Source organism: Hippocampus comes, unplaced genomic scaffold (genome assembly GCF_001891065.2).
Source record: "Hippocampus comes isolate QL1 unplaced genomic scaffold, H_comes_QL1_v1.1 scaffold694, whole genome shotgun sequence".
Classification (NCBI taxonomy): domain Eukaryota; kingdom Metazoa; phylum Chordata; class Actinopteri; order Syngnathiformes; family Syngnathidae; genus Hippocampus; species Hippocampus comes.
In genome coordinates, this window is record NW_017804889.1 from 21,637 (window position 1) to 43,367 (window position 21,731).

The window sequence follows — 21,731 nt, forward strand, 5'->3', positions numbered from 1 at the left end:
GCTGTCTTGTGTGGTGATCGAGGGGAGGTCGAGTTCGAGACAGTGAGTGAGTGGAAAGAAAAGCCACCAGGTCTTTTACTCGTCTCATTTTGGAGCAAATAGTCCTACCTTTGTTATATTTTCTCATATACTGTACCTGTACTGTATGCCGCAGTTTTTGGACAATATATTGTTGCACTTTGTTGCTTGTGTTGTCACCAATGTATGTTGTTAACATACCGTACTTGGACGTTCATACCGGACATATACCATAGTTATCTCACTGTTCTCATGAAAAAAAGTATGGTAATACTTGAATGCTTTTGTTCTGTTGATGTTTGGTATGGATTGTCAACATATACGTTTTTTTATATGTACCATATCTTGTGCTGACCCGGCCCACCTGTCAAATTTAGAAATCAATATGGCCCCCGAGCTAAAAAGTTTGCCCACCCCTGGGCTACACCCTGGACTGGTTGCCAGTCAATCGCAGGCCGGCAAAATAAATAAATATAAATATGGACAATTTCGGGTATTCCATGTTTTTGGAATGAGATTGATAGAGGACACCTGAGTACACACACACAAACGCCACAGAGGAAGGCCAGAGCTGGAAATTTAGTTTCTGCATAATTTCTCAGGACCTCAAATAGGAATAAGTGCACACTCTGTCGGTACATCAGGGAGTGGAAAAAGAAAATAACCAAAACAAGGGCGGGCCAAATCCTCACAGACCCTTCACATCCTGGTCACCACCTCTTTCAGCTCCTTCCTTCAGGTAGGCAACTATGTACACAAAAAACCCAGCAGACATTTCAAGAGCTTCTTCCCTTCTACCATGAACTCCCGAAACAATTCCATTGCCCTAAGAGTGGCTCATACTACCACAGACAAAGTCCTTGGGTGTTTTCGACATACGTTGCCAATAAAGACGATTCTCAAAAGAAACAATTGAACTTATTTGTCAGGGAATGAGTAGGTACTTCTCGGCCCTTCTCCACTTGGAAATAATAGAGCGGAAAACGAACTGAGATGAACCATGCTTGTCAGCTCTCTCAGTACTAAGTCTTTAGTGTTTGTTTCCCAAATTGTAGAGACTCGGTAACTTTAGGAACTGTTTGCAAATGTTCAATGAGCTTAACCCTTTCAGGGACAGCGTTTGCTTATCATGTTATCACGTTACAGGGTACACGAAAGGGTTACGATGGTCTGTTCTAAAAGTTGTGAAACCGCGGCATACGTCGGAACGGGTAACAGTCCCCCCATCGACTAAACTGAACGTTGTCCTTACCAGTTGCTGACCCCGCGGTCCCCAGCCGGCATACTGCAGCTGAGCGTTGCGCACCTCGGGCGGGTTCAAGTTCCACGTCTCCCTGAAGGCGATCAGACATTTTGAACATCGAAACATCAGAGGAATGTTTACGGTGCTCCCTTGGACTTGAATTGCGGGTCAAAGCCAAGCTTAAAAATCACAGAAAAATGCCGCTGTTTAGAAAAAAATTGTGCTGTGGTGACTTACGGCGTCTCAAGGCTGCAGATGATGTAGAAGGCCGTGTAGGAATACTGGTACACCTGGAAAAAGCCATTTTGTTGACAAAAACTATATTCTATGATGAACATCCACGGGGCGCTTGTGTCTTGCGCCTGAAGTAGGCAGCATTTTCACCGCCCCGCTTTGTTCAGCGAAAAGGTCAGTGCTGATGGACAGTCTGCGGCTGGATGGATGCATGGATTGAGGAGCCGACGATGAGAAGAAAGGAGCGTCAGCATAGAGCGCCGATGCGTATGTGGAACCAGGAGTCACGGCTTGGAATTGAAGCGGATTTACATGAGACAGGAGAAGAGAGCCAATCTCTTTTTCGTTAATGGATGCGACAGCTTCTTGTTGCTTTCAAGCTTAGCTTGTAGCAGGCGTGTGCACATTGCAGCATGACGTCTTTGATCCACTGGTGAAAAGGACACTTTGATTCGCTCCTCTTTCATCAATAACTGCTTCAGACAACAAAGTGTATGCAGGAAGGTGGTTAAGATTGCACGATTGTCTGTGTCTCATGTGTTGTCTTGTATTATTTTGTCATTTTTTTGTTAACTTTTCTTTTGATGGCGGCGCGGACACCCGCAGCGGCTCCTCTTGTTTTATGTTGAGAGGGAAGAAATTTCATCTGTGCTGTACAGCACATTTGACAATAAAGTTGTATTCAATTCAATTCAATTCAATTCAAACATTTCCCACCACCACCATGAACTCATTATGCTGCCTGGGGGGCCCCTCCGTCACGCTAACGCCTTAGCAAAGAATAGACGATCTCACCGGTGCCACGTTGTAGGCCAGCAGCACGTGCTTCATGTCGGGAGACACCTCGTACTTGCTGGCTTTGTACATCTCCTAGACGAGAGCAATGACATCATTAAGCACGCACGCCGCCGTTTCCTTTTAAATGAAGTCTTTAAACGTCCGACGCGCCGCTGCCCCAGATGCATTCGTCTTTGCGCCTCCTTGGAGATGTTTACAGGGAAAAAGCAAGCCGAGTATTAACCGTGCGCAGCACATTTGTGAGTCGTAATATTCGGTTTAATGAAGCATCAAAAAAAAGGGTGGGGAGGAAAATATTGCTGAAGCTGCGGTAAAATTAGAATGGAATTCCTCAGGCGCTCTCTCTTCCTGTGATTGGATGACTTACAAACTTCTTGTGATGCAGCAGGATGGTCTTGTCGTTATTGTCCACGTCCAAGAGGACCACATTGCCGTCGCGGTCACGGTACAGCAACTCATTATCTGCAGAGGAGAAGTGTTGTCTTTTTAAATTCGGATCAGCAATAGTCAAATGCAAGGAAACGAAGAGTTAAGTTTTGTCATAAGTAACGTACGGCTGTACGATTTAACGGCGGCACGTGGGTGCATCCAAATTTGTGCGAGCAGATCAAAGCCGTCAAATGTAACGAGGCTTCAGCGCGACCAGCTTTTGACGACTATTTTGTAATTTTTTTCATTTATTGGAGGCACTGGATTATAAAACGCAATCTACAATGCATCCACTAGATGGAGCTATGCTCCTTCCATTCGACTCGAGAGCCGTTCATGACCACCTCTGAAAAACGGAAATTAACGATTACTTCAATGAAACTACGAAAATTGAAAATAATGCATCAAAACAGAAAACTCAAGCGAGCAAATGACAAAATAAATTCTATAGCCCCCCCTACAGAATTTATTTTGGCATTTCCTTGAGCGTAGCTCCAACAGAACGATCAGTTGTCAGTAAAATGTAGGAGACTGGACTGTCTCAGAAGTGTTTATTTGTTCCTTTGTTGTGTACTGTATTCACAAACAAGGAAATCACAAAATAAATTACACCTGTTTATCTACAATTTATTTTTTATATAAATATTTGAATGAATCGTACGTTTGGCCACGCTGAACGATTCCTGCGCTTTTGTCAAATGAAAAGCAACCGCGTAAACCCCTCCGAGGAAGGAAGGCGCTGGAAGTTGACGCTGCTTGTCTTCCTCTGTTTAACAAGCCTTCCACGTCCACCTCCAGTCCAGCAGCTTTCCTATGCTAAGCCACCCCCCCCTTCACCCCCTCCAACAACTAATTAGCACCCGGAGATTGTTATGCGGCATGTTTGCTAGCTGCTAGCTAATTGACCATTAGAGGTGACTAAATTACCATTAGAGAGGCTTTGATTGGCAACGTGCTCGTGGGAGCAAAGGCGGATATTTTTAGATTATGAAAAGTCCCAGGACCAACCCCGCCCTCCCCGTCACTCTCCCCATTTCCTCGTCTCCTTGTTACACAAATCCAGCAGAATACTAAGAAGCTAACAATGAGCTCATGTATCGAAAGCAGAGTGGCTTCATTATGCGACTTAGGCTCGATGTGGCATGTTCTCCCCCAAGACCTCCTTGGAGAGAGCTGGCATTTGAAGGAAGACAAATATGCTCGTCGATGGGAGAAGGAACGGAAGAAAGCGGTTATTAAAAAAGCTGTCCGCACTAGCGACTGATGGGCAACTTTGACAGCATTCATATGGAATGCAACTTTTGAGTAGCCGTCCACTGCCGGCTGATGTGCAATTTCAATGTCATTCGTGCAGATGGAAACCGCTTTCAAATCAAATGTAGTGACGGATGCTCAAGTTTCACATTGCGCATATACAAGACGTCGACTGTCAACACTGATGTGCAAACTTTGCGATCATGCGCCATGTCACGTTTCGACCGCATGAACAATAACAATGTCGGAAAAGGAGAGATTTGCTTTTTTTTCAAGATGGAAATCCAGTCAATATTTTGAGTGTGTCAGATGAAGAAAATATTAAAGGTAGGTGGTGCACTCTGTGCTGTAGGCAAAGTGTTATCTAGCTTCAAAATCTTTTCCAGGATGTCCCAAAAAAAAAAATAAAAATCACTAAAACTGTAACTTAGTTACTTTTAAAATAAGGAGTCAAGTAAATTAATTACTTCAAGATAACTGTGGCAGCACAGGGAGCGACTCACGCACACTTTTGACATTGACCCTTTCAACAGCCGTCCACTGAAGTGCACATAAGACTAAAACGCCTTGATGAGCTGTCCACTGCGGTGATGCATGAAAATTAACACCACAATTATGACCATACAGTCTGGCTGAACACATTACCTCTGAAGGTGAAACACTGTGATCTGGATTAAGATCGTTGAGACTAAGTCCCTCTTCACAAGCGTCTGTCTTTCCTCCTCTTTTCATCATGATGCAGCGACTTTCTCTCAAGATGGTCCCCCCCCACCACCAAGCTGCCCTTGTCAGGACTTCCTCCGCCTCATCACTTCAGTCCTTATCATCTCTGCATCGCCTCCCAAACTCTCCATTCTCGCTTGCACTTCAAGGCCGGCAGCTGTTTTCACATATTTTCACACAACCTGAGGCATTGCCACTTCCCTTCCATCCATCGCTCTGCCGCTCTTTTTTTCCCGGCGAGCCTCGCCGGGGCGGCCGCGCCGGTGCTGTTTGCCACTCTGATGTATGGCTCCTCACATTGGCGCTACGTCTCATTAATACGGCGTCACGCCTCGGGCCACACACGCGGGAGGCGAGCACTGCGTACCTCACGGTTGCATCAATGGGTCTTTGTGGCACTTATTCCTGTTCGGCTCATGGGATAACAATACAACATGCTTCCAAATGTGCATCAGACGCGGCCGTTTGACTCTGATTCAAATCTTGACTTCAAGTGAAAAATGTAAACAAAAATTTGGAGTGGAGGGAAAAAAAAAAAAAAAAAACGCTAGTTCCTGCACACCTGGTAAGCGATGAAGCGAACCACGTTAAAAGGTGCACATAAAATAGCATTCTTCCCCCAGTTTCCAGATCATTTGCGTGACGCATCGAGGTCATAAGGAAGACGAGTGGTTGTGTATAAACGGCACGTAAAAGTCAGCGTGAATTATGCCGTCTATGCGAGCGCGCAGAAAGTCAACAGCAGGACTGCGATCTTCAATCCCAGCCGTCTAATGGCACAGATGCGATTCAAAAAAACACTCAATATCTTAAACGGCATTTATGTGTTATAAAGTAATATAAAAATAGCATTTTGCTCCCTTTATGCGTCAAATGAAAAAAAAAAAAAGGTTGCAATAGATTTTTTTTCGGACTGTTCCAGAGCCCGAGTGGAATTTCAATTCTTTGACAAATGAGCGCGCTAACAAATGAGCAAAAGGCATCAAATTATGAAACGCACCCCAGGCTGCAGTGCTGCTGGACACTTTTTCCAATGTTTTTAAAATCAGGCATGTCAATCAGCCTTCACTACCTGTCATCATTTTGTTACGTGTGGCTTGGCACAAACATCTGTCTTTGCGCTCATTTGAGACGATCACAGAAAGACTCAGCTATAACCTTGCCGTTCTTTGTGACAATTCGGTTGCTCCTCGACAATCGCACCATGTTTTTGTAGTTCAATGAGCGCCCTCGTACATAAAAGCATAAGCAAAGAGTATTTTTTTTTCCTGCATGCGTTGGAGGCCGCAGTTGCTTTCCTCATTACTTCACTCCCCCGTTTGTCTCGTTCCCTCGCGCCTGCAGACAATTGATGGCTTTCAAGCGCTTGTTGAAGGCTATTATTATGCGCTGGCAAAGCGGCGGGCCATTGTGCAAAAACGCATGAAAATAAGGGAAATGTGACAGGAGCGTTCCTGTCAAATACACAAAAACGAGTAAAAACGCAAGTGTTCAGAAACAGTCTGTCCCAAGTAGGTGTAGGGAAGGGAAGTGGGAATGAAGAAAGAAAAGCTAGTAGGAAAGGAATCGGGTTATTAAAAAAAAAAAAAAAAAAAAAACTCATCTGTCTAGTTTTTTGGAAGAAGAAAAAGCTCTCCTCGCATGAAATGACAAAAAAAATAATAAAACACTGGTTTTACATCTTTGTTCAAAGGCAACAATTTTCAGAAAGACTTCTAAATTTGTTATGAGTCACTCTGCTACAAATGTAGGACGCCTCGTTCGTGTTTATGTTCCTCCCTTTGTGTTAAAAACAGAACATGAATATTGACAGCTTGTTTCTGTCAGATGAAACGACAGCTGCACCGATATCGCTGCTTTTACGGGGTTTCTAAAAATGAAACGTTAGCATTCGGCTAGCATTCATCTGCCTGTCAATTAACACTTCAGCTAACTAACTCACTAACTTTAGTTTCATTTGGTTATTTCAACTAATAGAGTGACATATAAATATATTTTGTTTTTTTACAGTTAAAAAGCACTTCTGAAAACTGGTAAAGTCAAAAGCCAAGAGGCAGAAACGGCTATGGCGGATGGCATGCGCAAGGGTAACATCTTTGTTCTTAGTAGCTAGCGTAGCGCTGAATTTGAGAGGCACACTGATGCTTTTCCTATTCTTCCGTTTGTATTAAAAAAAAAAAATCACGCCTATTGACAGCTATCAAAAGAAAGACCATTTTTCGTCTCATACTGGGCATTTATAAGACGGAATATTTTGGTGCCACCCTTGACTAACGCGCTTGCTCCTCAACACTAAATCAACAGCGCGTGCTTAACACTTAATGTTTGTGCTAATTAGCTCTGTCTCATTGGCAAGAGAATGGCCCGTTGCGCAAAGCCATTAAGAGGTGACACTCGCGTCGTTACTTGTGTAGCGGGTAAACGAAAAGAAAGTCAATAAGATCAATGTGGTTTTTTTTGTTGTTCTGTTCAACTTATCCTCAGCTGTTTGCTGATAAACTCAACAATTTTGCGATTTTTTTGCGATTGCCGTCCTGACACCCCTTTAGGTGTCACAATACTGTCGAAGGCCTAAGTACCTTGGAAAGAAGCTTGTAGTTGGGTGTCAAAAGTCAGGTCCTAACCCGACTTTAAAGCGTTATTCCTACTTTGAAAGCTGAGGTTATCAATTGCCTGCAGTTTTTCAACTCTTCGTGGTCAGGCTTCACTTGCGTCATGACTTACAAGGACAAAACACGCATCGTGGTTACGGGACACTGTCAAAGTCAACATTGCATTGTGGTATCCGCAGCTGGCTAAGTGCGGAACTAAACGGCTCTCGCTTGCCGTATTCAAATGGCGAGCAGCTGCTCCAGTCCCAGCGAGGCGTCCCACGGGGGTTTGGCTTTCACCTTGGCGGCGACAGAATAATGTTGATGATGCGACGTCCCTGAACTGCAATCACCTGACTGCGCAGGAGATTTATAATGATGGCCGCCGCGCGCGCTAGCTCGCCCGCCACGCAAGCTGCAATTTCAGGCATCACGGCAATATTCTCCATTTTTTTTCCCCTGTACTTTAGCGTGTAATTCAGGTTTGTAATCAATGTCATACCCAAAATACTCCTGTAGGTGGCGGTATCTTTCACGGCGTTTTTGGTTTGTAGTATAATATTTGGTTTATATTCGTGTCACTGTTCTGCTTGCCATTTTGATTTTTATGAAAAGGTTGTTTTCTCCACTTTTTGGTCAGAAACCCAATGACTAAAGAATGGAAAAAGCTAAAAACAATCTTTTTTTTTTTCTAGTGAAAGAAGAGTCGACAGTACTTTGCTGTTTGATCACACATTCGGAAGACATACATACATAAAATATCAATTTCCCTCAGTATGTCCCCTTTTGGCAATTGATTACGATGACATACCGTGTGATCAACCAAAAATAAACGACATATCATCTACGAGCAATGACAGCTTCCCGGAACTGTTTTATTTTTTTATCCGGCGATCTGTGATAACAAGCGATAATCCCGTTCTCGCCACGGAAACCTGCAGCAGCTGTAAAAGTCCTTGTCGCCTTATCTCAAACGTCCCTGTGATGTCTCCGCTGCCCGATAAGACGTCAAAAAACCTTGCTTCTCTATTATTCAAATTGACCTTTTACGCGTCCATAATTCATTCTCTTTGAGCCGAAGCGGCTGCCTGAATATCAAGACTTTTCAAACCCGTGGAACTTGATGAGGGTGAACGCTAACATGCTAACACGTTGTACGCTGTAGAGAAATCATTGTTATAAAGAAAAAACGAGTAGTAAGAGAATCGCTAAAATGTTAAGAGTCAGAGTGGGGCCAAAATGTGAGCAGCTTGTATAAACACTTTTTTTTTTTTTAACAGGGGCAGCTAACCAAATATTTACTTGGCTGTCTAATTTCACACTTGAGAGCATGTTTAGATTCAAGCAATTAACACGCATAGTTTCCATAACATCCCGTTTAAACAAAATGATCATCATTAGCGGGATGTTGTTAGTGTGCCTTGCGTTGGAACTTATTTGACCCAAAAACAATAAACGGCTAATTGGACACCTCATTCCCGAAGAAGCAGCGGTCGCAAGAACGCAAGGTATATATTATTCTTTTGCGATAGCGACCATTAAAAGCATTCGAGTGCTCGTTTGGCGAGGAACGGATGAAGCGCAAATTCATTATTTTATCATCGAGACGCGCTAACGTTTTACACTGCGTGATGATCGAGTCGCGCCATCACTTCATTTAGCGTCTTAATCGTGTTAAGGAAAACATAAAGAGCGGCGGCCGAGCGACGGTCGCCGCTCTGATAATTCCATTTTCAGCCCTTATCAGTGGAAGCTGCGAATGCCCAAAAAAAAAAGGAGGCCAGGTGGTGGGGGTTAGAACGAGGCCAAATAATCTGCTGGGGGCTACATCTGCGTGTGCGCGCTATATATGTGCTGACAGCGTGACAGAAAATGAACGCATGTTTCATTGCTTAACTTATTCACCGCCGAACGGTTACAAAGCAGACTTCCTGCACTCACAAGCCGGGCGAGACCCTCTCCCATGCCGACCTAACGTAAGACATACTCGATGAATGCATTCTACGTCATTGGCAATAAACGGTGCAGTCCAGTTGACAAATAGAAACATCCACGGCAGTGAACAGGTAGTGAACGTCCACCTGATCATAAAAGATTAAGTTGGACGTTAAGTTCCCCCTTAAAGCTGTTCAAATTAGCCCGAGATTTTTTTCTTCGCCGAATCCTTTGCTGAAAATGCGACCCAACGATTTTGCACCGCTTGACTCTCATATTTAAACGCTAGCGGAGATAATAACATCTCGTACGGTTCAACCCCGCCTGCCGCGCGGCTTCTGTTCAGCTCGACACGGAACAGATGTCGGGCTCCAGATGTGTTAAGAGCACTTTGTTCTCCGCAAAGCCCGCTGGAGCACAATGGATTCGCATTTGCGGTGGTGCCAAAAAAAAAAAAAAAAAAGGGCCGCCGGGGAGGCGTCTCATGCCTCCGCAACATACGGCGAACAGAGGTCGCGATCACACCAACGAGGCCCAACAATCACGGCGCTCATCGGCGTGTCGGATGGGCCGCAAATGGGGAACGAGAGCCAATCAGTGGGGCCGGTTATAATCGCGCGACCCTCCGCCGCGTCGGTTAAAAAGAAAATCAGCCTCGTTATCCCATCACGTCCGGGGCGTAGCGATGCCCGGTGGCGCTTTTAGCGCGGAGGAAAATCAAGTCTATAATTTCCGCCTCCTCGCCGCCGGTCCCCTGCAGCCATGTGAGTGTTTGCGCCGTGGTTTATTTATTGCGGCAATAGCGGGCGGCCCGCACGCCTCTTGCGGGAGAAAATATGAGTTCGGCGCTCACAGGTAATTGGACGTGCAGAAGAAACGGCTCAGACGCAAACGCAAAGCCGAGTTCCGCGACGGACGAAACGGCCGCCGCAAATAGAAGACACTTGGGCATGCCCGTTTTATTGTTTCGCAACCATGTTTGACATATTTCTTGGGGATCATTACGCGACGCGACAAACGACATGCCATTTGGAATGCAAAGACTTCGGTTTAAAAGCATTCTTCAGTTCTAAGTGTCCCGAAATTGAACTTCGGAATGGCAAGACCTAATGAAACAGTCGGTATACGTGAAGACATTTTTGTGGCGCACTTCTGGACCCTCAAGGCACTTTCCTGCCGTCACCTCAATCAGCTGCTGCGCATCAGGAGAAACTGGTTGACTTGATTTACAAGTGAGCGTCTTATCTCGGACGATCCGCCTACCACAAGATTGCATGTGATTTGCAGGGGGAAAAAAAAAAGAGGGGGGTGGGGGATGGACATCAAATGTTTTGGTGCTGATTTTTACGAGCACAAGACTGAGAATCGATCAGGCGTTCAAGACGCAATTGCAGGCTGACAACAGGCGATGCTCAAAACCTTTTCAGAGTTGCGCGTTACGGTTGGGGGGAAAAAAAAAAAAAAACGGCCTTTACCGTACACAATTAGATGTCAAACGCTTCCAAAAAACTGGCAATGATTTCTCAACACATCGCTGCACTCTAAACCAAGACGGGAAAGGCTTCACCCTCAGGATGAAAATCCCAATTATGCAAACCACTGAAGCAGCCCCTTTTCCCTTCCGAATGTTCGCGCGGCCAAAAGAACCACAATTTGGGGTCCAGATGCAAATGCCCTCCAAATCTTGCCGTTCGGTCAGATTCGGCGGGCTCGACATACGGCTCGTAAAAAGAACGGTTATGTGAAAGCATTAGCGTACTTACTGCTGATCCATCGAGCCTTGGGGTCGCGGATCCTGAAATCTTTTCCGAAAAGGTCCTCGATGCTAACTTTGCCCTTGAGAGCCAGACGGTCATCTTCACCTGTAAACGCAAAGAAACAAACACATTTTCGGCGGGGTGGGGGACATGAGCATGAATATTTTACTGTCTGAATTGCCGCCTGAATCTCAACAGGTACCTGCAGGCTGCAAGTGTTCAAAGTTTACACACACAGGAAGCATGAGCCGCCACAGCTACCGCAAACTCTTCATTTCATCTGCATTTTCATTCGACATCGCTTCCACACACGAGACTGGAAGACGTGATTAACCTTTGGCTGCTTTTTTCTTTAAAACACATTTGGCTGGGATTTATTTCCACCCGCGAGGAATCTCCTGGCAAGACAAGGCAAAGCAGCACTTTGGGATCAAAGTTGGCGTGGTATCGGCAGGAATCCGTCAGCTTAATCGCAGCTGTCAGTTGGCGCGGGCGAGGCAACATTTCGTCTCAAGTCTTCTTCGCCGGAGCGTGTTAAAAGACGGCGGAGGCGAAGGAGGGAGAGGCTTGCGAGAAAGTTGCTAATTACACAGGTGGCTACGCTTCAGCTCAAAATGTTTGCAGACAGCAAAAAGCAAAAACATGATCTGAAAGGAGCTGATTCAGCAGAGTTGAAACGGCCATATTTTGCATGGATTCTCAAACTTTAATGACTGTGACCGTGTAGGACCGGGGTGTGCAATTATTTCCCCCCCGGGCGGCCAAATGAGAAGCAGAAAATATTGTGGAGGGCCGGGCCAAAAGTTTAAAATCTACTCCGGTTATCAATTGTATTTTTGCGTTGAAATAAGTAAATGACATTGTTTACAGAACAACACTTTCTGATTTTAACTTTCCATGAAGACACCACAATGTCTTTGTATGCCAGAAATGTAACATTTTTTTGTCGCAACTGCCAAACAATGCATTAAAAAAATCAGAGTAAGCATGTTTCAGTGGGTTTTTTTTTTCTTGTTCAGTGAGTTAAATCTCGCTTCTGTTGAACTTCGACAAGTGCATCAAAGCAGGTTGAATATTTGAGGTGGAGATGTGAAGCACACGCGACAGATGCTAATCTGAGAGATGGTTCGACAAATGCAGGTACAAAAGAGGGTTTATACCTGCATTTGTACAACTTTTTTAGTTGCTCCGGACATATGAGCGCTGCAGAGTCCGCCAAGCACTAACGAATCCCCCCCTCCGAAAACGGCTTCGTGTTCTTAGCGATGTTGTGGGCGATCACAAAGCTGGTGGTGGTTGCTGCTTCCCGGGCTGCGTGCAGCTTGGTAAATTAGCCTTGTTGTTTATCGAGTTTCGCGAGCAAATCTTCGGATATCTGCGCTCTCTCAGCCTCGGTCAATTGTCTGTATTTATCCGCATGCTTCGTCTCGTCACGCCGACGCACGTGATACAGATTCAAGATGGCGCCCGGCTCACCGCAAACGAAACTGACTGACTTCAGTCAATGAATATTGAAAAATCCGTATTTTCTTGAAACCACGGCATTCGGTGTCCATCTTTTTTGGGGGAGGCGAGGGAGGGGGGGTATGGGCGACCATTTTGAAGGACTACCATGACCGTGACTTACTGCTAAATCACTCGGACGAGGCCAGAGTACACCTGTACGGAAACGACGCACGCACACCGGAAGCAAGTTTCAAAGTAAAAGTTCTGCTGTTTTAGTCCACGCACTCTGAAAACATTTTGAAAGTTGGTTTTAATTTCTTAATTCCAAAAAAACGTTTCACAGGCCAGTAAGAGCCGGGCCGCGGTCCAACACGCATTATCCAAAAATTTTAAAAGTACTATAGCTTTTATTTTCATAATTCCAATCAACTCTTCTGGGGGGGGGGGAGCGAGTGAGAGCTGTAAAAAGCAATCTGGTATGGGAGGAGCAAATTTGCATGCATAAAAAAATAATAAAATTAAACAACTTCAGTATGTACAGGATAAATTAGGGTCAGGACCCAAGCTGCAAATCCAATTTTAAGTTACCAAAAGCAGGACCTTTAATGGTATGACCCACATTGACGAGACAGTAGACCCCAAAAACAAGACTGGCTCAAACTTGCAAGCTCACAGATGGCATCATTGAGATTTTCCACCACAACAACTCGCTCCAGTACACAAGCTGTGTTGACTATTTCATATTAACTATGTGCTCAGTGGGTTATGATGCAGGTTTATTGTAATGGAATGTGATATTTTGGGGTTCCTCCAGAAATGTTATCTCCACAGCGGAGCATCGAGTGTGATTGCCTCCTAAAACCCATTGAATCGTGTTTCATTTCAGCCTTTTGGCTTTGGAGTGAGAGCCCCCAAAACATCAAAGAGCATCTTGAGTGATAAAACCAACATAGTGTGACGCCAAATGCACTATCTGGGTTGAAAGTTTTCAGGAGTTTATGAGGACAGGCGAGCGGTAACTCATCTTGGTGCAATGACACGAAGATGTGAAAGTAGCAAGGCGTCAGACAGGAAAATCCAAAAGGTGCGTTGTGGTGGCGGAGGTGGTTTGTGTATCAATGTGTGTGTGTTGGTGTGTCATATTGCATCTAACAGATGGACGCGCACCCGCTAATCCTCACCGACGTCTTAACGGAAAGACAAACATCTTTAACGGCGGCTGCTGCTGCTCGCCACCGATAGATTATCTTTCGAGGCGAGTCATGTCAGATGGTGAGGTTCGAAGGATAAATGACGCATTTTTTTTTTTTTTTAGTCATTTACGATAACCAGATGTGCGGATTAAACCGCCGCCGACTTGGACAGATGACTTCGTTTTTATAAATAGCAAAGAACAAATCCCTTTCCGTGGCGAAGGTTCAACCCTTTATCTCAAAATGGGTGCGGCGTCAGCAGTTCATATACGCTAATGCTATCGCTCACTGACCTCATTTTCAATACGAAACAAAGCGGCTCATCTGGAAGTGTCTTCATGCGCCAAGGACAGGAAGTGACTTATTAATTAAATCCGAGACCTTACCCGAACAGCACTGAATTTTCAAGGATTATCTCAGTGTGCGTTTCTCCCAGATGCGCAATTTCCAAATCATTGTGCTCAGTCAAACCAAAAAAGAAAAAAACATACTGGTTTGGAAATACGTCAAAATTGAGCTGGATTTCTTTGGACAAAGTTTAGGAGTCATTTTGCGATGATGTGATCTCCTCTGTGGAGTTATCGAGCTCATGAAGGCCAAAACACACGTTTCAAGGTCAACCTTAGCTTCCTGGCTAACAGCGCGAGAAGGATTCTTTGACGTTCGGACTTTTATGAGCCACCTTGGCCAAAAGCGATCGTTGGACAAAAAAGGACAGCGGCGCTCGCTCATTCTTTGCATTGTTTGCGCTCCGGTTTATTGGGCAGCTAATGGCCACATCTGCGCAAAATGAGTCGCGAACCGCCGACCCCCCACCTCCATCCTCACCCCACCCCAATGTGGGCGTTCTGTGCAGCATACCTGGCGTCAACAGGATGACGGAGGTGACGATCAGCGAGCAGATGACCAGAATGACAAGGAGGGCAATCGCTATTCCCTTCCAGTTCCTCTGCGGCGGGTTGCTACCCACCAATTCCTGCAAAGTGGAAGAGGGGAGGAGGGGAAGGAAGAGAGATGCATTGTGGGAGTCAATCAGAGTGCAATTTGCGCCGAGATGAAGACAGGATGACAGAAAATTGAAAGGAGCAGTGTGTTGGAAATAAGAGACGAGTGACTCCAAGACAATCGCTCGGGAGCGAACTAGATGATTCAGAGAAGGCACAGTAAAGGGGGCAGGTGGGTGGAAGGAAGGGGAGGGTGCAAACAGTTGCCGCCTCGTGTATTTCAAGGAGAAAAACAACGGTGGCGGTGGGAGGAGGAAGATGAATTTACCTAATGATCCGCGCACGGGGCTGCCGACAGATTTGGCAAGCGAACGCAACCTGTGACACATCTGCGCAGTGAACGCGTCGCAGCAGATGAGGCCAGTCGAAGTAGCGGGGGGGGGGTCCGGGGGCTTGTGGTTAAAAACAACCTTGCAAAAATGGGAGGGCATCATATCGAACACATGTGTCAAAGTCAAGGCCTGGGGGCCAGATCTGGCCCGCCACATCATTTGATGTGGCCCGTGAGAGCAAATCAAACATGTCAAGTTCCATGATGCTTGCTAAAGTCTGAACCAAAATTTCAAATTGTCATATGTAATCAACAATAACAGTGATTATTTTTGACGTCTGTTTTTAAAACTAGTTATCCATCAATTGAAAACATTGATATGGTTTCCCCAAAATTCATTACGGCCCACCAAGGGAAACCGGAACTACAATGTGGCCCGCGACAAAAATGAATTTGACACCCCTGATATAGCGTGTTGCCCTGACCGTTTGGTACAATTTTGTATTAAAAATTAAAAAAATGTTTAATGCGACATGAACATAGCACAAATCCCCCAAATACTAAGAGGAGAAATTGTACACAGCGAAATGGAAGGTGGTATATGTGCTCAAGCTGCGAATTGCGAAAATCTGAAAGCACCTATTGGCTTGTCTGAATTAAGCTCCTCCCCTTTCGTATGCCCCCCCCAAAAAAATGTGTTTCTGGTTGAGTGAGCATATATCCAAAGCATTTCGTAAATTGTGTTTGTGTTGTGTTCCAACTGATGGTAAAGCACGTTCCAGAGTGCAAGCTTTGGTTAAGACAACCCAAAAACCAAAGTTGCAACTGGAGTTCCTGTCAAGAACTTTTGAAATCTCACTGTAACTACACCAAAGCCATTAGCTATGATAATTTAGTGGACCTGAAAGGATCTGGAGCCCAAACCCCTGTTGGATGATGATGGTGAAGATCCTAAATTGGTTTAGAGCACCACTCGTAGCCTCCACGCCTTAATTGAAAAGGAGACCGAGGAGCCGTTAGCCAGAGGAACGGGACCAGTCTGCCTATTTCACAAGCCTGTTATGATGAAAATTAATTGTAAGCCAAACTAAACTGGAAGGAACACCAAAAAAAAAAAAAATTTAGTTAAACGGTTGGAGGTGCAATCAAGAAGCTCAGTTGTCTCTATCACCACCACATGCACGCACATACACACACCAAATTCGATTCAGCAGTAATTATGTGCTGATCTACTGCTTCGGGAACAAAGCTTCTTTCAATTTGACTGGAAAATCCCACTAGAGAGAATGTGAGTCACTTTGCCAATGTTGTCATTTACAGCGAGTGAATGCGACGAGTGTGTGCGTGACAGGCAGAAAAGAAAAGTGTGTGTGGGTGGGGGATATGGCGAAGGGATTGTCGAGAAGAGGAGCTACACTACTTTGGTGTCATTATGGGGTGTGTGCAGAGCGTGACAGCAGCTCGGTGCTGATTATTGACATTTATTGGGCTTCTTTGTGCTCGTCTATAAATAACAAGCAGCTGGTTGCACGTTGGCTTGTATGCAAATTGCGGAACAAGGATTTGTCACCAGAGCACTACAAAGTCCACGCTTAAGACAAAAACTCCGCCCCCCCACCCCAAAAAAATGTTTTTTTGTTTTTTAACCAAATTACGATCATGATTTGAATTTGATTCTCTTGCTTGAAAAGCAGCATGTCGGGTCCACTGAGACGTATAGCCGTATGGATTACACCTGATCTTGATAACCGCGCAAAGCGACACGCACGCACGCACGCGCGCTTCTTTGCCATTCTGCGCACATTCATCTTGTCGACAAAAACCGTGAGAGCCTTTCCGCCCGTTTCATCACATTTCCCAGCAGTTCCGACGTCGCCGTCAGCGAGCGCAAGAGAGAGGCGACGTCTCGGCAAATGTGATTCGCACAAGCGCAGATTCGCTTTCATCGTTACATTAAACGTGCGTCATGATGGATTGCCGCGCTCGCCGGCCCGTGGATTTGCGCCCGGGTGCGAGGGGGATCTTCGAGAAAGAGCAGGAGACCACGTAGGCTATCGTTTTCTGCGTTGCAAGTGATTTCCTATGAGACGCAACACCGGTATTGGAAAAATAGTTTTGGGGGATTCAGCTTGAAGTCAAATTTCCAGGTTTCCCAGGAATGATACGCAACAAAACTGTATTTTAAAATAACGTACTTTACCCTCAAGGGTCTTTCACCATACACTGGCCAACGGCAGTTTTTAATTTTTTTTGGCGCTTTTGGTAAAGTTTTAAATCCATCCGTGTTCTATCCTACCAGCTAGCTAGTGCTAAGCTAATCTGGGAGAGTTTGTCTATCCGCACCAGTGCCCGAGTTTGCAAACTCTCTTTGTGCTTGGACGGCAACGAAGTAACGACAAAGGCATTGACGCACTGCTGGGATGGTCTTTGTTGGCTGATTGCTTAACCATTTTGATTTAATGCTCATTATCTGACTAAACATTCGCATACACGCGCAAACACTTCCGGGTCAACAATTTGACACAGCCCTCGCAACAGTAGACACTTTGCTTTCAATTTTGGACAGACTTCTATATAAGACCAAAAAAAGAAAAAAAAAAAACAAATCAAGCCCAGTGACTGTAAGAAGGATAGATTGTTTTTGGTATTCTCCTTGTTGCGGCGCAGCATCGTGAGCATGAAGAATTGAAAAGTAACTTCTTTTGTTCTTATCATCTTCCCACTTCATTCTGTGACGCGCCGCCGTCTCGCCGCTACCGCCAAAAATAAATTGCCGTCACGGAAACAATGCACACGCGCACACACAAACGCGCACACTTCCCCTGAAATGAGATGCGGCAGCATACTAACATTTCTGGGCGCAGGGGTCTCATAAAAAGCCACCCCTTGCTCATGTTTGCTTGGCTTAATGTATTCTGGCCGGCTGTTTTTTTTTTCTTTTCTTTTTTAAATCACCTCCTCAAACAAAATATGAACATCCACGTGAGAAGAAGAGACACTCAAACGCTTATCGCCGCCATTATTGTTGATTGAAGTGCTCTCCGGATGGTAGAAACTCAGACACTTATGAGAAGACATTTTCTCTCTATTGATGGATGAACAAGCATCCAAAAACAAAGAAACAAACATCACCTGGTGCCCGACTTCCTGTTGCTACTGTTGCGGGTGCGCACATGCGCTAACCTGCACTGTGAGTGACGCCGATTCATCAAGTGTGGCATTTTTTACATTTGCCGTGAACCGCGTCATAACTTCTCATGATTGCGGGACACGCTTTCGACGAACGTGTTGGTATTTCTCTCCCTCAAGATGAACGTGACAAGCCATAGAAATGCTGCCTTAAGATGGCACCCAGGGGTAGCACATTCAATGAATTGAGCAGGGCCCCAAAACGGAATCTTGTGGAACACCGTAAAGTGGTGTAAAGTGGCTAACAAAAAAAGTGCTGCCTGCTAAACAAGCCAACAGAATTTTGCGGTTCACTGTATTGAACGTTGCGGTCAAGTCCAACAGGACACACACACACACACACACACACACACACACACACACACAGAACAACAACTTGAGATCAAGAGGTTGAACAACCAAGCACAACTTCTACGAACAGGAAGATTCTAATCAATATGTACAAAAGTTTGGCCTTTGGGGTGAGTTAAAATTTCACGACGAGCCGAAAATAAATGGGAACCTTTATATAGGAACTAATTTTGACCTTTAGAATCATTCCTACGGAAAGGGCTTACTCGCCGAACATAAAATTGTACAGAACTGAAGTTTTTAAAGTTTTCCACCCCCCCCCCCGCCTCTGCCTTCTTCAGTCTCGCCACCACCACCCACAGGAAGTGTTCTCTTCCCCGAGAGCCGTCGAGTGCGCTGTCAGACGGCGGGCAGGCCGAAAGTTCACAGACGTGACGCTCACTAGGGATGGCGCGCATGCAGCCGGCGTGAAAGTAAAACATTCTCTCCATGAAAGCGGTGGATGGCCACTGCTGTCGTGCAGACGCGGGGGAACACTCGATCAATACGCGGCGGAGAAAAGCTGCCTAACGAGGTTTTTGTTGAGTCGATAGCGTCTGCCCGTGACTGGAAGCTGAGCCTGTCAATGTCGCTTTGTCAGCTCCTTATCTGATAGAAAATCTTTCACGAAGGTGGCGGAAATAATGATGGTTCTCTTGTCACGAAGTGTAAGACGAGAGGCACAAGCGATTGCATGAACAAAACAGGGAAATTTGGCAGAACGGGCGTCTTCACGTGATCGGGTAATCAGCTGGTGAAAGAAGCATGTGGCTCATTATTTTCCATCATATTGTCAGAAGAGACTGCACAAAAAAATGGAAATTTATCCGAACCGTCTGCTACATGAGATCGGATGGCGATTAATTGTGCGCAAATATAGCCGAGTCCTGAACCTGAGCGCAACGCCATGCTCGACACTCTTAATAGCTGGTTGAAGCAGTCGTCTGACAGAGCATTTGATACCGCCTAATTTTACACTCTCAGGGTAATTAAATCTCTACGACGTCATTTTGACAACTTGAAATCCGGCCAAACTGAAGCATTTTCCTTCCCCGAACTGCAGCCTTTATGATTTGAAAATTGCATTCTACTATACCTATGATGTCAAATTAAATTCGATTACCGTATTTCCCATAAGGCACACCTAAAAGCATTCCATTTTCTCAAAAGCCGACAGTGCGCCTTATAATCCGATGCGCCTTATATATGGATCAATATTCTGATTTCTTGGAAAGTGAATTCTGGACAGCGCTTCGTTTCAGCTGCAGCGATTGTGAAAGCTCAATATAAATGAAGCTGTATTGTATTCCCTTTAGTGTAGCTCCATCTAGTGGATGCATAATGTAACCGCAGCCATGATAATCGCTTCTCTTCTATGCGCCTTAAAATGTGGTGCTCCCTATATATGAAAATTGTTTTAAAATAGGCCATTCGTTGAAAATGCGCCTTATAGTGCGGAAAATACGGTAATTGCTGAGCCAGACTTTAGAGACGCAGGCAGTCACATGATCAATGGGCGAGCGCTATCATGCATTTTTCATAATGGCCAAGAAAGGAGGAGTGAAATAAAATCTGTGATGTCATCACAAAGAGTACAGAAAGGCGATCTGCTTGCGGACATCTGGCAGCCGGCAACCAAATTGCGGCGCCCCGGGGCTTAGGGCCGGCGTAATTGGGAGCTTTATTGATTTCCGGGCCCGTCGTCATGCCCGAGGTGACCTTTTGTTGGAGAATAATTGCTCTATTAGCAGCTTTATTCAGGCACCTGCTGGCTGGCGCGCGCCATTATTGTGCAATAAGAGTTTCCCGGGCCAGTAAAACAGTGGCCGTGTTGTGATACGCGGGCCGGCCCCGACAGCCGCGTTGATTGGAACCTTCACGAGTTCACCCGGCGAGCGGCGGGACGCTGTCACAAAGAAAATCACTTTCACTGCATCGAGCCAATTCAACGAGCTGCTGCCGCCGCCGCCGCGTAAAAAACACAAATAACTCATTTCTGACACAGTAAAAAAATAAATAAAATAAATGCCGGCGGGTTGGTTGACTAGGCCACTCGCTGGGCGGCTGTGGATTTGGAGCATATTGGGTTACAAGGTTGGGTTAATTATTTTGACCCAGCAGACTGTACGCGCCATACAATGATCAATTCTCTTGTCAATTGTCATAAAATAGAAAACAAACACACTAAACTCAAAATGATCCACAAAGCCAGGAAGTCTGGGGTTGAGTTTCGCGTTTGCATGCGCAAATGATCAAAATCACAAGCCCGCTGCCGTGAGGTGAGCAGGATCAATACTGCACTTGGAGTTTGTGTTTGCCATTGATTCCTCACATTCGCTCGTGTCCGGCTCAGGGTCGAGCTCATCCAGGGTCGTGGGGGAGGAAGGGGGGGGGGGCACTGCGGGCTAAAGTCTCACTTACGTGGCAGATTAGCTCGTCGTTAGATTAGCTCCGCCCGGCATTTTATTTGAGGGAGCGGCTCGGGAATGAAAAGGTCAGTCACAGAACGGGGAGTAAAAATCCTGAGGGACGCCTTTCTCTTCTTTTGCTCTGCAGAGAAACGAGGGATTTATTTCCTATATACCTGCACGCTACGTGATAGGACAGTGAAGAAGCCCCCCCACCCCACAGGATGAGCAGCGCCGAGATAATAATCTCAAGAGTGCAAAGCGCTGCACTGCGGGGACACTAATTGCCACCGCCGACCGACAGGAGGGAAAATGAAACCCTTCACAAGAGGATTTAGTCACGGCGCTTCGTGCAGTTTATTCGAGGAAATCCAAAGGTGGAGGTGGGGAGGGGGCGGAGCGAGAGAGAGAGAGAGAGAGAGAGAGAGAGAGAGAGAGAGAGAGAGAGAAGAGAGAGAGAGCGAAGCAAGTCACAGAGGCCCAAGTGGGCAAAAGTAATACCTGCACTTCACGTGTACATCCATCCATCCATTTTCTAATTGCAATTGTCATCCATAAAGCACGTAGCCAGGCTAACGAATAGCATTGATCGTTCGGGTGATAAAACCCTTCATGCAACGGATATTGGAACTCACAATTGGAATGTATTCTTTATCATCTGCAAAACACCGACAAGAAAAGTTACTGCAGTCTATCCGAGTCACGGTCAAGTCTTCTTTGTCTGTCTTCAGGACTGTATCATACAAGCACAACAATCACTACAATAGTTAGCGGCTTTCATCTGCAGCATCGCCATGGTAACAAGGCTGCGGCCAGGAATACAGATGAGATGCAAAGTCAATTTTGGGTTTCGGAAACATGACAGACGACTGCGTGGGGAAGGTTGGGGGAGACAGGATGGTGGGGGG

The 21,731-nt window shown here is 45.6% G+C and overlaps 1 protein-coding gene across 5 annotated transcripts in view; it reads right to left on the bottom strand.

The window, feature by feature from the left end:
* dpp6a (dipeptidyl-peptidase 6a) overlaps window positions 1–21,731 on the bottom strand; it is a 109,579-nt gene that overhangs the window by 14,186 nt on the left and 73,662 nt on the right. For all 5 annotated transcript variants that reach the window (XM_019882713.1, XM_019882689.1, XM_019882706.1 and 2 more), the window contains 6 exons: window positions 14,483–14,597; window positions 10,989–11,087; window positions 2,661–2,755; window positions 2,291–2,365; window positions 1,499–1,551; window positions 1,271–1,352 (listed from right to left, as the gene is read on the bottom strand). In XM_019882713.1, coding sequence (XP_019738272.1) covers window positions 1,271–1,352; window positions 1,499–1,551; window positions 2,291–2,365; window positions 2,661–2,755; window positions 10,989–11,087; window positions 14,483–14,597 — 519 coding nt within the window. The remainder of the gene's footprint in view (window positions 1–1,270; window positions 1,353–1,498; window positions 1,552–2,290; window positions 2,366–2,660; window positions 2,756–10,988; window positions 11,088–14,482; window positions 14,598–21,731) is intronic.